Here is a 15,744-nt window from a genome sequence, read left to right on the forward strand (position 1 = left end):
AACACAGCAAATCCTAAGCAGACAGAAAGCATTGTTTTTTTTTGTTCCGGTGCTGCAGCAAGAAAAACCTGCAGTCGCTCTTGCCACTTAGTCTTTGATAATGCTGCCCAGAGATTTTTTGTGTTGTGCATCTAAACAAGATTTGGACCTTGTTCGGGTCAGTGAGTTCAACCCATTTCTGTTTATGGGTGTCTGACATTTAATGACGGCACATCTAAAAGCTTCCCATTAGCCCTACCTTAGTTTTTATAAGATCCATTTACTCACAACAAAGTCCACATTTCTTACATAAAGACATTTTAATTGCCTCATAACAGTTAATCTGCAACAACTAGCGTGCCGCAATTGTTAAGTGTTTCAGCGACTGAGAGTTCTTTGCCCTTTCTGAGTCTTGCCGAACCTTGAGATTGACAATTGTTTTGCGCAATGTTGTGATTGGGCCTCAGTGCAGAGAGAGAACGGCATTGTAAATGCTGTCTGGCGGAAACCCGGCGAATCAGGAGAGAGCTTTCTGCTCGCACAATGGGGCCGGCTTCGCCCTCGCGCCTCTTGTTTTTTCTGCTCGTCGGCTGAAAAGAAATGCGTTTAAGTCCCGACCCTCTCTTCTCCCCTCCGCCGCGGCGCCTCGTTCGCGCAGATTTTTTCCCCTCCATCGTTCCCCTGAGGTCGGAGCGGCCCAACGTTTTCAGCGGGCGTGCGTGCCGTTCCCTCCTGATTGTTTTCACCCGCTGGGTTTTTGCAAGGGCACTCGGCGAAAACCGAAAAAGACAGCCGCTAAAGCAAAACATACAGAGCTGGAATGATTTTTTCTCCCCCCACTTCTCTTTTCTCCCTCCTTCTCTTTTCTCCCTCCTCTTTGCAGGCTGGAGAGAGTGTTTTAGTAATTGGTGCACAATCAGGCAGCCACTCTACCGCTCGTCCTCCTGGAGGTGCCTGTAAAGGCTTGTGTGTTGGCGCGGCTAAAGGCTGGATGGTGGACAGTTTGCTTCCTTGTTAGAGGTGCATGTTTGGCGAATTCACTTCTGATGGACTCCCGCACAATATTGACGCTGTTGTCGTTCACACGCGTGGACACGTGCGGACAGTTTGCTTCCTTGTTAGAGGTGCATGCTGGGTAAATGCATTTCTGATTGACTCCCGCACAATATTGATGCTGTCGTGCACCACACTGAAGCTGTGTGGATATAAATGCGGTGGTCGGATGTGCTCGGCACTACCAAGTCCATAGGAAACGTGACTTTGTGCCCCTTTGACATTGGAGACAATAGAAAGGCATTGTTTAGGGTAGCTTGGAAAAAAAACTCTTCCTGGTCAGAGGTCAACTGACCTTATCAACCCTGACCCTTTGACCCTGAATTGGAAACGCTTCGGCAGGAGCCAAATTGAGTTGTTTGAATTGAGCGGGGCTCATGTTGCACGCTCAAATGGCAGCGATGTGCTATGATTATGAAACACATTATTTTCAATGGCTTGCGCACAAGAACTGGTCTGCTGCTGTACAGTACATCATAAGTCTTTTGCGCTGAGCCCGGGGGATAACGACGAAAACAAACAGGCGAGCGAAGCACAATGCTGCGTGCAATGTGAAGATTTTGGGCTCTTCTCTTATACTGAACATTCACCCACAATCTTCCCAAATGACTCTGGAGTGGTGGGATAGAACGTTCGAGGGATGTGCATTACCTGCTGGGGGAAACTGCTGAGATGCCTGTGGAGGAGATGTGGTATGTGGCGGGTGGTGGTGGTGGTGTAGGTGGTGCTGGTTGACATTCAAAGAGTGTGCGTGCTGCTCATGCAGAGATGGCGCCCACTGGGGTGGATCGGATCACCCCGGAGTCGGAGCGCTGAACGATCTTCCCTCTCGCGTCACGGGCCTGGCGGGAAGCGTCTGGCCGATGAGTGAAGTTGGCACTTAAAGTGGGCTCATGGTGGAAATGGGGTATGGGGGGAGTCGGAGAGGGGGTGGGGGGTGCAGATGCTTTTTTTCATCATTTATCTGCGGAGGTCGACATCGGTGCCAGAAGTCGCGGCTCACCAACCTCATCATTTGAAGAGTCGTGCCTGATTGCATTCAGCCCGATGGATTCATTTGCCTTCCGTGATTTGGTGAGATTTTAATTATTGATGTGGCCAGCGCCATCACCCACGGGGGGAGAAGATGCTGGGAGCGGAGGCTGGGATGGGTCTGGTGGAGGTGTGAGGGGAGCGGCGGGGGCGGGGGGCCGGTAAGGTGAGGGGCTCGGATAGCGCGCGCGGTTCAGAGACACCGCGCAGTCACCGAGCCGTTAGTCTTCGGAAATGGTCCCCGCCGACAGGACTGACATTTGGGGCCACGGACGGCGAAGGAAAAAAAAAAACTCCGCGGACACGAAGCTAGCACTCCACCAACAGGTCTGTCTCCATCCCGAGCCCCTTTTGTCCAGGTTTTTTTTTTTTTCTCCATCGAGGGAAATTGCCCGTGAGAGTGGCCGGCAGCATACTAGGTCTCTCACTCACGTAGGCTTTTTAAATTAAACCCATCATTCACTTCCGCCCCCAGTAACACACTGGGGTTTGGGGGGGATTGGGGGTTTGTTGGGGAGGAAGGGGGTGACTTCTTGACCCCTTGGGATAGCATTGCCACTGAGTTAAAGTGATGTTGTGGGAACGTTGCCCAAGGCATTTTGGTGGGATGACCTGTAGTTTGTCACACACACACACACACACACACATACACACACACACACACACACACACACTCCCCTCAGCTGTATTTTTCTTTTCCAATGTAAGCACTCACTGGCAGGACCACTGTCAAACTGTTTCCTTTCTTCATTATTGCATCTGGTTGTCCATCTGTCTCTTTCTCTCCATCTCTTTCTCTCTCTCTCTCTCTTTCCATCTCTCTTTCCCTCTCTCTCTCTCTCTCCCTTGTCCTCTCTTTCCCGCCCTCCCGTCCTTTATAAAGCTCTCGGCTGTTCTTTCACAACACTCTGCCTTGTTCGAGCCGATCCTCCCCTCATGTTGTGTAGCGGGAGAGGCCTTGTGCGTGCCTAAAACCCTCACACTATACTGGCTCTATTCTTCTGAGTGTGATTGGGAATAAAAGACCCGGGTGTTTGTGAGGAGATATGTGTGTGTTACAGTCAGAAAGAGAATGAGTCCAGGAGAGAGGAAGTGATTGAGTGAGCAGGTTGGACGAGTTGTGGCGATTTGGGCTAAAAAGCAAGGGAGAGGGAGAGAGAGAGAGAGAGAGAGAGAGAGAGAGAGAGAGATGAGTGGCGTAGAGAGAAGAGGGAACCTTACGAGAAAGAGGAGGAGAGAGAAATGGAAAGTCCGGAGGATAAGAAGGATAACAGTCGCTCGGCGTTCGAGAGAGAGAGAGAGAGAGAGAGAGAGAGAGAGAGAGAGAGAGAGAGAGAGAGAGAGGGAGGGAGAGAGAGCGCATACGTGAAGAGTCTGCCTGCCTAGAGAAACCTATGTGGTGCCCTCTTGGGTTGGGATCAGTGCTGGGGCACGCTGCGGCGGAGGCCATTGAGAGTCTTGTCACATCTATCAGGTCGTCAGTGAATGGAGGCCGCCTGAATAGGCAGCTCTGTTAAAGGACGAAAGAGGGCGGGGTCTTCAGCAGGCCTATTGAAGCACGGGGACCTTGAAGCAGCAGCCTGCTGGAGATAGATGGCCTTCCTCCCTCAGTGAGAGTGAGAGAGAGAGAGAGGGAGAGAATGAAAGAGAGAGAGAGAGAGGGAGAGAAAGAGAGAGAGAGGGCGGGCCGGAGCTGATGAACCTTTATCAGCCATGCCATTGGAGCACAATCATGAGTATGCAAATTGAAATCCCTTTCCCCCCCCAATGTCACCGCGGATGACTGATTTGAATTGGATTTGGACGTAAGGGTGGGGAGGAGGCGTTGAGGGTTTTTTTTATTGTTGTGCCCGTGGTCGGAGGAGAAACTGTGAATCGGCGCAGCCCTGTTGACATTCCGCGCCTGAAACACTCTCTGCTTTCTATTAAAACTTCAACAGACAAAACATTTCCAGGTGACCATGATGGACAAGACAGGGGGTGGCCCTCGCTGTCGGGCAACACTCACACCTCATTTAGAACATTCCGGAATCGTAATTAGTTGTCACACTTGATATTTGTCAATGGCTGCCCGAGACAAGAGCCTTATTGGGGAGAAGCTCTGGTGCTGAGGCTTGTGCCAAGAGAACTGTGCGAATCTTACTCACTCTTTCTCTCTCTCTCTCTCTCTCTCTCTCTCTCTCTCTCTCTCTCTCTCTCTTTCTCTCTCTCTGTCTCTCTTTCTATCTCCCTCTCTCTCTCTCTCTCTCTCTTACACACACACATTTCCATGTCCATTTCCATCTCCCCAAGGGCTCATAGAAGTAACAAACTTCCTTTACTCCTCCATTGTTTCTCTGTCTGGATCATTTTATTAGATTTTTTGTGTGTGTGGGCCACAGCTAGTTTGTTATGCCACGCAATGAAAATTCATGAGTCTTTAAAAAATAGATTTTTTCCCTTCTAGAAGTTCTTTGTTTTGTTTCCACACCCAATGCTTTGCATAGCTTTTATTACAAATGATAAAATTTCGGAGGGGGAAAATAGTTTGAAAAATTAGATGTCATCTCACAGTTTTTGGTGCAAATAGCACAAGGCCAACTAATTGAGCAATATAAAATCATGGCATCTCCGCAAAAGGCGAGGCATGGCGTTATCCAGGCGTCTGTGAGGATGATGCACCATCATTGATGGGGAAATAAAACTCATCTCATCTACATTCAAGGCATTTCCGTCTAGGCATTTTGTGAACCCCCCCCCCCTCTCCCCTCAAGCGACTTGTCAACCTATTTTAATATGAGGAAAAATGACGACCCATATGCCATATTCCCTTTCTTCGCCGCATTAAGGACCGTGACAGAGTAATCTGTCATTTCCAGTCTGAATGCTGAGTACCTAAACAACAAAAAAGATCGCCCATTTGACTTATCTTTTTTTTCTTCTTTTTTTTGAACGGGTGACTTATCCCCTGCGATCTCCCTCTCTCTCTCTCTCTTTCTCTCTCTCTCTCTCTCTCTCTCTCTTTCTCTCTCTCTCTTTCTCTCTCCATGTTGGAGATTGGGCATCTGTCCTTGCCTGCTCTGAGCCATCGCTGGACTATTAGCCCGTCCTTCCGCAGCTCTAAACGGCTGTCAGAGGAGATTTATCATTCCGCCACTTTGGTGCGTCCGTCGGGGAGCGTCCGGTCGCTCTCTGACGGAAGTCGGGACGAAGTGAAGCCAACCAATGAGCGGCTTAAGGCTCGGCCGTTTTAAGTTGACACAGCCCGCGTTCACACCCCGCCTCTGCTGCCGTTCACACGCCAAGCCCGGTCGGCCACGGACCTCTTATGTGAGGAGCTTGTTTTTTATCCGTAGAGTGGGACCAGGGCGCGGGCTTTGTCTTAGATCAACATGGAGATGGAGCGAGGGAATGGAGTGTGTGAGAGACGTACAGTGAGAAAGAGAGAGGGAGCGAGAGAGAGAGAGAGAGGGAGAGAGGGGGGGGGCAAAGAGAGAGAAAGAGGAGGGCAAGAGCGCCGGAGAGACACAGGCTGCCGTAGAGGAGGAGGTCAGCGGGTTAAATAGACGTGATCCGCGCTGCCCGGCAGACAAGGCGATAATGCTTCCCCAAAGCTATGACTCACCGCACAGGCATCCATCACAGATGCCCCCCCACCATGCAGATAAATGGAGCTTTAGAGTGACGGTAAATAGTGGTTTGCGGTGTGTGTGTGTGTGTGTGTGTGTGTGTGTGTGTGTGTGTGTGGAGAGTTGGGGTTTTGGAGGGGAGGGGGGTTGGTCAGTTGGTTTTTGTTTGGAATTACGTCACTCCGCCACTCCTCTGACAGCACGGTTGTTTTTGTGTGTGTGAGTGTGTAAGCAAGGAGGGGGGCCTCATGGAAGTGTGGGGGGGGCGCGAATGCAGGTCTCAGACAGCACAATGTAAGTGACTAAGCCTCACAGGGGACTAAGAGTGGGAAGTGTACATGCGTTAAACCCCCCCCCCCCCCGCCCACCGACTCCAGTGCCAGCTTGAGTGAGGGACTGTCTTGGAACATGGTAGCCTTTTTAAGGGGCCTCTTGGCAGCCATTGTCGTATGAAGAGCTCCCCCACCTCAAACCACACTCTCACACACATTCTCACACACACATGCACTCTCTCCCTCCCTCCCTCTCTCTTCCCTCTTTCCTCTCTCTCTCCTCTCTCTCTCTCTCTCACTCTCTCGCTCCCGCTCTCTCTCGCTCTCACACACACACACACACACACACACACACACACACACACACACACACACCCAGCACCGAGAGCCTGTGGTCCGTTCCACAGGAATTCTCCTCCTCTCGTTCTGACTTCTGGCTGGAAATGCTCACTGGAGAGCAAATGAAAATCCCGCCCAAATATGGCTCCATTATGGCCCCTAATTGGCTTTCATTATTACTCGCTCACTGCTCCACGAGGGAGGTTAATTGAATGCTCCTCGGACAGAAAATGGAATCGAGTGCGCTCGCACTCGCACTCTTACGCAGTTTAGCGGCCACTAACTTTGTAGCGCGAGCCAAGCGTAGATTTATTTCTGTAATCAATTAGCCCCTTTCTCCCCCCCCCTTTTTTCTAGCCAGTGCCTTCTAATCTGCTTCCAGACCAGTGATCTTTGCATTCGGGTCACGATCCAAAGGCTCTCCAAGGACCGGGCTTTACTTTGGAGGGAAAAGAAAATGCATGGCACTGGATCTATTGTGCTCGGAGCCAAAATGGTGCCCGCACTGCTCCAGTTGCACTAGTCTTCTTGAGCCTCGGTCAAAAAAAAAAGAGGCTGCTTCAGCGCCTGGCTCTCTCCGAAGCGATCGCTACGACCCGCGCTAGGGTGACCTCTCTGACCGTGCGGCCAGAAAAGATGACAGGGCTTGGATTTCACCGGCAGAGCGTCCCACAGCTCACAAGGCACAGCATGGAGAGAGAGGGAGAGGTAGAGGTGGAGGTGGAAAGGAGAGGAGGAGGGGAGAGGAGGAGAAAGAGGAGGAGGAGAAGAAGAGGGAAAATGAGAAGTGGCATGACGTCATCCTTCAGGTCCTCTCTCTCTCTTTTTGTCTTTTTTTTCTTTCGGTCTTTCTATCTTTCATTTTTTCTTTCTTTATCTCCTTTCTGTCTCTCCCTCTCTCTTTCTCTCTTTCTTCTTTATTTATTTATTTCCTTCTTTCTTGGCTCTCTCTCTCTTTCTCACTTTCATTCTCTCTCTCTCTCTCTCACACTCATTCCCTCTCTCTCTTTCTCTCTCTCTCTCACTCTCTCTCTCTCTCCCTCTCTCTCAGCAGTGGGCCCGTGCACCCCTAGTGCTCTGCTTATTTGCGCTGGTGGTGGAGGAGAGCTAAACGCAAAGTGATACCCATGAGATAGCCGTCCCTCTCTCTCAGGCCCCCGGGCACAAAGGAGGAGGGCGGCCTCGCCACTGCCGCTCTCGCCTCCCTCTGCCAACAGAGAGCGTGGGGAGGGCGGGAGAGAGTGTGTGTGTGTGTGTGTGTGTGTGTGTGTGAGAGGGGGAGAGTGTGTGTGTGTGTGTGTGTGAGAGGGGGAGAGTGTGTGTGTGTGTGAGAGGGGGAGAGTGTGTGTGTGTGTGTGTGTGTGTGTGTGTGTGAGAGGGGGGGAGAGTGTGTGTGTGGTTTGGAAGGGTCCGGTCTCTTGCTGTGTCACCGTTAACGGCCGCAAAAGCCCCATAATTGGTGTAGTGAAGAGGGGAGTTGTGGTTTGCGGTGAGTGTCTTGTGTGTGTGTGTGAGAGAGAGAGGGTAGGACTGGGTAACTCTGTGCCAGCCGACGGGGGGGTGGGGGGGTGGGGTGACATTAGCATGAAAATGGCATCCGGTTGCACAGTCTCTCCTATTACCTTAGCTCCCCTGTGTGTGTGTGTGTGTGTGTGTGTGTGTGTGTGTGTAAGAGAGAGAGAGAGTGAGAGAAAAAGAGAGAGTGTGAGAGTGAGAGAATGTGTTTGTGTTTATATGTGTGTGTGTGTGTGTGTGTGTGTGTGTGTGTGTGCGTGGAGCTTTTTGGCCCACCTATCAACCTGTTTTGTGCAATTAAAGAAAACGACAGTAGCATTCTAATGGCCCTTTCATGTGGATGTATTGCAGTAGCAGCGGTTGCGTAACAGCCTTCCCCCTGAACAAACCCTCCCCCTGAAAAGCAGCTGTTGGCCGTGTGTGAATGAGGCGAACAAGTCACTCTTTTTTTGTTGTTGTTGTTGTTGTTTATTTTTGGTTACCCAGGCAACAGAATGGAGCCCGGACGAAGACACCAGGAGGTCCTGTCAGAGCAAAGGAAAGACAGAGGTAACTTTGAGACCCTCATGTCCGTCCATCCCCCCTTAATAAAAAAAAAAGATCATTCTTTGCCTCTTCTGACAGACTATTGGAGGGACTGTGAATTATGGGGAATGTAGGACATTTGAATTGTTCACATTTGCTTGATTCGGCCTTGTGTGTCTGCTCCTGGTAAAGGACTTTAAACTACACATTAGGAGCTAACGGCTAAGGTTGCACAGTATTAGTTTGGACGACTATAATGAAGGCAGTAGATAGGAAACGTCTGAGAGGTATTACAAAGTGTGGAATAAAAAGAATGGGGAGTCAAGGAAAGACACTCCCTGCCTTTTTAGCATGCGAAGGGAAGGCAGGTTGGCTGCTGGCACTGATAACCGGTGCCATGATCATTCTGTTGTCTCGCTCTCTTTGGGGGAATTGATTACCATGTCATTTTTATCTCAAAAGACCGGTAGGAAAAAGTATGAGGTAGACAGAGAGAGAGAGAGAGAGAGAGAGAGGGAGGGAAAAAGAGAGAGAGATGGGCAAGAGAGAGGGATATAGAGAAGGAAGGGAGGAGAAAGAAAAATGAAAGTTTTCGGAGTAAAAAAAACTGTAATCACTTGTCTATGAAGCCTGAAAACGGGTCAGACCTTGTGCCTCTTTTATAAGGCTTTGACACTCCACACAAGATATTTTTAAAATATTGTAATTTCATTCAGAGTTAAAGTGAAACATCAAATCTTCTTTGTATGACAGTTTTGCTGATATTGACGGGAAAAGGCACAGGGGGAATAATGGCTCCATCCTTCACTACGTCTAATGCAATTCACACAGCCGCCAAAACAAAATGGAGGCAGGTTCCTTCGTGATCGCCACTGTGGGGACTGCTTATTCATTAAGCCGAAAGTTGGCAGACAAAACAAAACAAAGCAAAACATAGAAACCACGGCAAGCCTATTAATCACTCTGTCATGTATGTGCAAAGTAGACTCAAACAGTGATATTAGTTTCCCAAGGCTTCAGCTATATTGGATATTCTAGAAGTCTGTGGGGGAATAGACAAATCAGTGTTGACCACAGAGACGAGCATTGAGACCAAAAGTTTAAACAGTCATGGCACTGGTCGTACAGAGGTGAACATTAGGTTAAGTTTGACTCCATCATTGATCTTGGGTTTTGAGCTCCAGGACTTTAATTGGAGTTAGTGGGAGAGTGGGCAGCAGTAATTGGTGGTGTTATTTGGTGAGAGTGGAACTGTAATTGCTGGTGGTAGTTGGTGGGTGGGTGTTAGTTAGGGCTGTGTGTGTTCTAGGAGAGACCCTCACAAATGTACTGCCCCCTGCAGGTGGAGTGTCAGAACTACATCCGGGTGCTTCTGATCAACAAGACGGAGGTGATGACCTGCGGAACCAACGCCTTCCAGCCGCTCTGTATGATCCGCGAGGTGGGTGAAGACTGTGTGTATGGGCTAAGGTCCATCTATAGTTCAGACGACTGTTGCTAACAGAGCTGTAGGTTTTCATAGTCTGGCGCCAGCGACAAATTGTCGAAAAGAGCATCAACTAGTTTCTATGATAACTCTGATATTGTTGTTACATTTCACCCCAAAATGACACACCCTGTAGAACTTACACTTCAGTAGAACTTTGGGTTGATATCGATTCATGCAACATTGCAACAATGTCACATTTTTTGATGCATGTCACCCTAGCAGACACAAATTGTGTCTCTTTTACAATATATTTTGTCGAGTGACACTTGTCACCTGAACTATGAATTGGCCTTTATGATGACAGAGAGTAGTGTGTGCGTGTGTGTGTGTGAATGTGTGTGTGTGTGTGTGTGGATTTATTTTATGGTGGTTTTATGAGGGTGCCTCAGTTGAACTCTCCGAGCTGATTCATGATGATGGTGGCAGTGATGGTGTTTGGCTGGCGGGGTTAGTGGACGTGAATGACCAGAGGGGAATTGAACCAGCCAGATTCTTATCTTGATCCCCTCTTAAGGACTCGCACTCCATTCACACCCCCTCTGAGCCACCACTTGCCCTCCGAAGTAACAGCGTTTCTTATCTTCCTATCTCTCCATCTCTCTATCTCTCTCTTTCCTCCACTCTCTCTCTCTCCTACACTCTCTCTTTCTCTCTTTCTCTCTCTCTCTCTCTCTCTCTTCAGGTGGGTAATCTGAGCAGCGTGCTGGAGAAGGTGAACGGCGTGGCTCGCTGCCCGTACGACCCGCGGCACAACTCCACGGCCGTGGTGACCGAGAGCGGCGAGCTGTACGCCGCCACGGTCATCGACTTCTCGGGCCGCGACCCTGTCATCTACCGCAGCCTGGGCGGCCTGCCTCCCCTCAGGACGGCGCAGTACAACTCCAAGTGGCTCAACGGTAACCATGGAGCTCTCGCGCACACACACACACGTGTGCGCGCGCGCACACACACACACACACACACACACACACACACACACACACACACACACACACACACACACACACACACACTCTCTCTCTCTTCACAAGCACTCTCTCTCTCTCTCTCTCTCTCTCTCTCTCTCTCTCACACACACACACACACACACACACACACACACACACACACACACACACACACACACACACACACACACACACACACACACACACACCGACTTCTCCGTCAAACCCTGGTGCCCCTTGTCAGCACAAACACTCACTCCAACCATCCACTGGCTAGCCTGCTGACACCCACTGAGCATGAAGGGGGAAAAAACTGTGATTGGCAGCAGGCTAAATGGAAGGTTAAAGCACCATGCTAGCCTACTGTTTTGGTTCTGTTTTTGAATTTATTTACTTATTTATTTTGTTTTACTTTGTGAGTAGACCAGGTGTTTGTAGAAAAACAAAGCACGGGCATCATCCATATTCTTTGGAGGTTCCACATCACTCCGACAAATCTTAACGCACCACGGAATATAGCTCCATAAAACCCAGGTGATTCACTGTGATGTCGACGAAGATAATCTCCATGTGAGAGCTTTTGCTCGTACGCAGCTGCTCTTCTAGGAAAACAAACCCGCCGTGTCCTAATCGTCAGACCGAAAACTTGGAATTAGAATGGAAAAAAAGAACGGGTATCTTGTTATGATTTGCTCGTAATCTGTGTGTGTGTGTGTGTGTGTTTGTGTGTGTGTGGGGGAGGGAGGGAGCGAGCGAGCGGAGTGCATCGTGAAGCAGTGCTCAGGTGTGTGTAGGGATCACACAGACCCCTGATAATCCGGTGATAAGGCAGTGCTCCTCAGCAGCAGCAGCAGCAGCAGCAGCAGCAGGAGACTTGAGCAGTGAGCACTCTACTCTACATGCTGATGAGCAGCACAGAGGAGACACAAGGGGACTCAGCACAAGAGTTGCACAATCCCTACAACTCGGAAGGGAGCATACACAGCCATGACACACACACACACACACACACACACACACACACACACGTCACACATGCCCATACACACACACACACACACACACATCCATGTCACACATGCCCCTCCCCCCCCCCCCCCCCCCACACACACACACACACACATATCCATGTCACATATGCCCATACATACACACACACACACACACACACACACACACGCACTAGCTATATAGACTCTGATTCATTGCGGAGCTCATCCCCGATGTCATAATCATTATGCATTCTAAGAGTGTCAGCCAGGGCTGGGAGATACTGTGGATGGCCTCAGAAGTGTCAGGGATGAGAGAGAGGGAGGGAGGGAGGGAGAGAGAGAGAGAGGGGTAGCGAGAGGAGAGATAGAGGGAGAGAGCGAGAGAGTGAGAGAGAGAGAGAAGGGAGAAGCCGACGGATGAACTTCAATCAGCGGCGCCTCTCCCTTTATAAAGAGGCATGGAAGTGTCCCTAATCTTCAGGCTGCTGATGTGGAGCCTTCTCCCTTCTGGCCCTCCGAGCACACCGCAATACATCCTGACACCAGCACAATCTGAGAGGGGGAGAGAGGGAGAGGGAGGGAGAGAGAGAGAGAGAGAGAGGGAATGGAATGAGTTAGAGGGGACGTGGGAGGAGTGGAGAGGGGGAGGAACAGTGGAGAGAGGGAGTGTGAGGAGGATACAGTGTGTGTGTGTGTGTGTGTGTGTGTGTGTGAGAGAGTATGGGGGGGTGGAAAAGAAAATAAAGTGAGGTCAAGGCGAGCAAGGGAAGGGGAGGGCACGATGCGAGGGATGGAGGTGTGCAAGTCTCCCTCTCTACCTCCCCTCCCCCTCTCCTCCTCTCCTCCTCCAACTCTCAGAAGTGAACGAGTCTGCTAGTGCAGGGAGGAGAGAGGGAGAGAGACAAAAAAGAGAGAGAGGGGGGGAGAGGGAAAGAGGAGGTAGAGATGAAGAGAGGGATGAAGGAGGAGAGAGGAGAGGTAGAGATAAAGAGAGGGATGATGGAGAGGTAGTGATAAAGAGAGGGATGAAGGGGAAGAGGTAGAGATGAAGAGGGATGAAGGAGAAGAGAGAAGGAGAGGAAGAACTGAAGAGAGGGATGAAGGAGGAGATAGAAGGAGAGGTAGAGATGAGGAGAGGGATGAAGGAGAGGTAGAGATGAAGGGGAGAGAGGAGAGCGGGTGATAGAGATAAAGAGAGGGATGAAAGAGGAGAGAGAAGGAGAGGTAGAGATGAAGGAAGAGAGGAGAGCGGGTGGTAGAGATAAAGAGAGGGATGAAGGAAGAGAGGAGAGCGGGTGGTAGAGATAAAGAGAGGGATGAAGGAGAGGTAGAGATGGAGGAAGAGAGGAGAGCGGGTGGTAGAGATAAAGAGAGGGATGAAGGAGAGGTAGAGATGAAGGAAGAGAGGAGAGCGGGTGGTAGAGATAAAGAGAGGGATGAAGGAGAGGTAGAGATGAAGGAAGAGAGGAGAGCGGGTGGTAGAGATAAAGAGAGGGATGAAGGAGAGGTAGAGATGAAGGAAGAGAGGAGAGCGGGTGGTAGAGATAAAGAGAGGGATGAAGGAGAGGTAGAGATGAAGGAGGAGAGGAGAGCGGGTGGTAGAGATAAAGAGAGTGATGAAGGAGAGGTAGAGATGGAGGAAGAGAGGAGAGCGGGTGGTAGAGATAAAGAGAGGGATGAAGGAGAGGTAGAGATGAAGGAAGAGAGGAGAGCGGGTGGTAGAGATAAAGAGAGGGATGAAGGAGAGGTAGAGATGAAGGAAGAGAGGAGAGCGGGTGGTAGAGATAAAGAGAGGGATGAAGGAGAGGTAGAGATGAAGGAAGAGAGGAGAGCGGGTGGTAGAGATAAAGAGAGGATGAAGGAGAGGTAGAGATGAAGGAAGAGAAGAGAGCGGGTGGTAGAGATAAAGAGAGGGATGAAGGAGAGGTAGAGATGGAGGAAGAGAGGAGAGCGGGTGGTAGAGATAAAGAGAGGGATGAAGGAGGAGAGGAGAGCGGGTGGTAGGGAGCAGTAGGCAGGCGGAGTAGATAGACTCGCAGAGCAGCCAGCGGTGTAATTATTCCTCGCGGCAGGGAGAGGGTGAAATTACCACGGCAACGCTTCACGCCACCCCGGGCTACAGCCCCGCCTCGGCGGCGGGCCACCGCCGTGCGAGAAAGAGGGAGGAAGAGAGAAAGAGAGAGGGAGAGAGAGAAGAAAGGAGAGGAGAAAGGAAGTGCAGGACTGAGAGAGAGATTGTTTTTAGACTCCCTGCATCAGCATGATTAGCACACAGAGCAGGGCCCTCGTCCACTCCTGCTGCGCCTATACATGCATATGGATGGCCCACTTCACACACGGGATGCCCACTGCCCACTGCAAGTGTGTGTGTGTGTGGTGTGTGTGTGGTTGTGTGTGTTGTGTGTGGTTGTGTGTGTGCGTGTGTGTATCTTGTGTATGTGTTGTGGCCACTCCAGACACTGGATGCCCACTGTAAGTGTGTGTTATGTGGTGTGTGTGTGTGTGTGTGTGTGTGTGTTTTGTGTCTGTGTGTATGTGTCTTTGTGTATGTGTCTCTGTGTGTGTGTGTGTGTGTGGTGTGCGGAGCGAGAAGTGTCTCCTAGAAATAGCCCCTACCTCCTCTCCAGCGCATCATTTTCTCATTCTCCATCGATCCCTTTGTTCTCTGGCATTTGCAGCCGAGCAGCACACAGCCACATGCACTCATGCAGGCAGCCAAGCAAGCAAGAGCTCCCATTTACACACACACACACACACACACACACACACACACGCACACGCACACACACACACACACACACACACACACACACGCACACAGATAGACTCTTTCCACAGATGGGGGGGTGTTGAGAGGACTAAGCTCTGAATAGCTGCTGCTTCCTGGGTCATGGCTGGTTTCAGAGGCCTGAGGAGTCCAGAGGGTCAGGAGGGCTGTTAACACACAGGATAGACTAGGACTGGGACTGGGAATCACACAGTATGGACTAGGACTGGGACTGGGAATCACACAGTATGGATTAGGACTGAGACTGGGAATCACACAGTATGGATTAGGACTACGACTAGGAATCACACAGTACAGACTAGGACTGGGAATCACACAGTATGGACTAGGACTGGGAATCACGCAGTATAGACTAGGACTGGGAATCATGCAGTATGGATTAGGACTAGGACTGGAGATCACACAGTACAGACTTGGCCTGGGACTGGGAATCACACAGTGTGGACTAGGACTGGGAATCATGCAGTATGGATTAGGACTAGGACTGGAGATCACACAGTACAGACTTGGCCTGGGACTGGGAAATCACACAGTGTGGACTAGGACTGGGAATCATGCAGTATGGATTAGGACTAGGACTGGGAATCACGCAATATGGATTAGGACTAGGACTGGAGATCACACAGTATGGACAAGCACTGGGAATCACACAGTAACACATACTGTAGATCCATATGGTCACTTACTACTTCGCCATGGTAGAGGTAATGTCATGGTTCAGCGATTGTGCAATACTCGATGCATTCTCCATGCAATCATGTATTTATTCACTGATTTTTTTTTTTTTTTAAATCAGCAAAAATATTCCTCTCTCAAGAGATAACGAACAGATTTATTTTTTTAAAATGCATAGGTCAGTGATTTCTAGACACATTTCAGTGTTTATGTTTATGTTTAAGCATGTCTTTAATATTTTAGGAAAAATATTGACATTTGTCGGCAGCTGCTGCTAAATATTCAGCACAGGTTCATGGTCTACCCTGCAGCCCCCCCAAAAATCCCAGTCAGCCACAAGCTTAAAGGCAGAGGAGAGACAGAGCACTGCATCTAGTGTAGATTAAATATTAATTAAATTCTCATTTTAAGTCAGAAGCTACCCTTGTGTGTGCAGAGGATTGTGTGCATGAGTCTGTGTATTTGTGTGTGTATTTGAGAAGGGACTGTGTGTGTGTGTGTGTGTGTGCGCGTGTGTGTGTGTGTGTGTG

At 49.9% G+C, this 15,744-nt stretch overlaps 1 protein-coding gene across 1 annotated transcript in view; it reads left to right on the forward strand.

Annotated features, from left to right (window-relative positions):
• The window catches only part of sema5ba (sema domain, seven thrombospondin repeats (type 1 and type 1-like), transmembrane domain (TM) and short cytoplasmic domain, (semaphorin) 5Ba), a 131,739-nt gene that overhangs the window by 67,183 nt on the left and 48,812 nt on the right, over window positions 1-15,744 (forward strand). Inside the window, 3 exon segments of the mRNA XM_062534376.1 lie at window positions 8,285-8,347; window positions 9,666-9,764; window positions 10,495-10,708. Coding sequence (XP_062390360.1) covers window positions 8,285-8,347; window positions 9,666-9,764; window positions 10,495-10,708 — 376 coding nt within the window.

This window comes from Sardina pilchardus, chromosome 4 (genome assembly GCF_963854185.1).
Source record: "Sardina pilchardus chromosome 4, fSarPil1.1, whole genome shotgun sequence".
Taxonomy (NCBI): Eukaryota; Metazoa; Chordata; class Actinopteri; order Clupeiformes; family Clupeidae; genus Sardina; species Sardina pilchardus.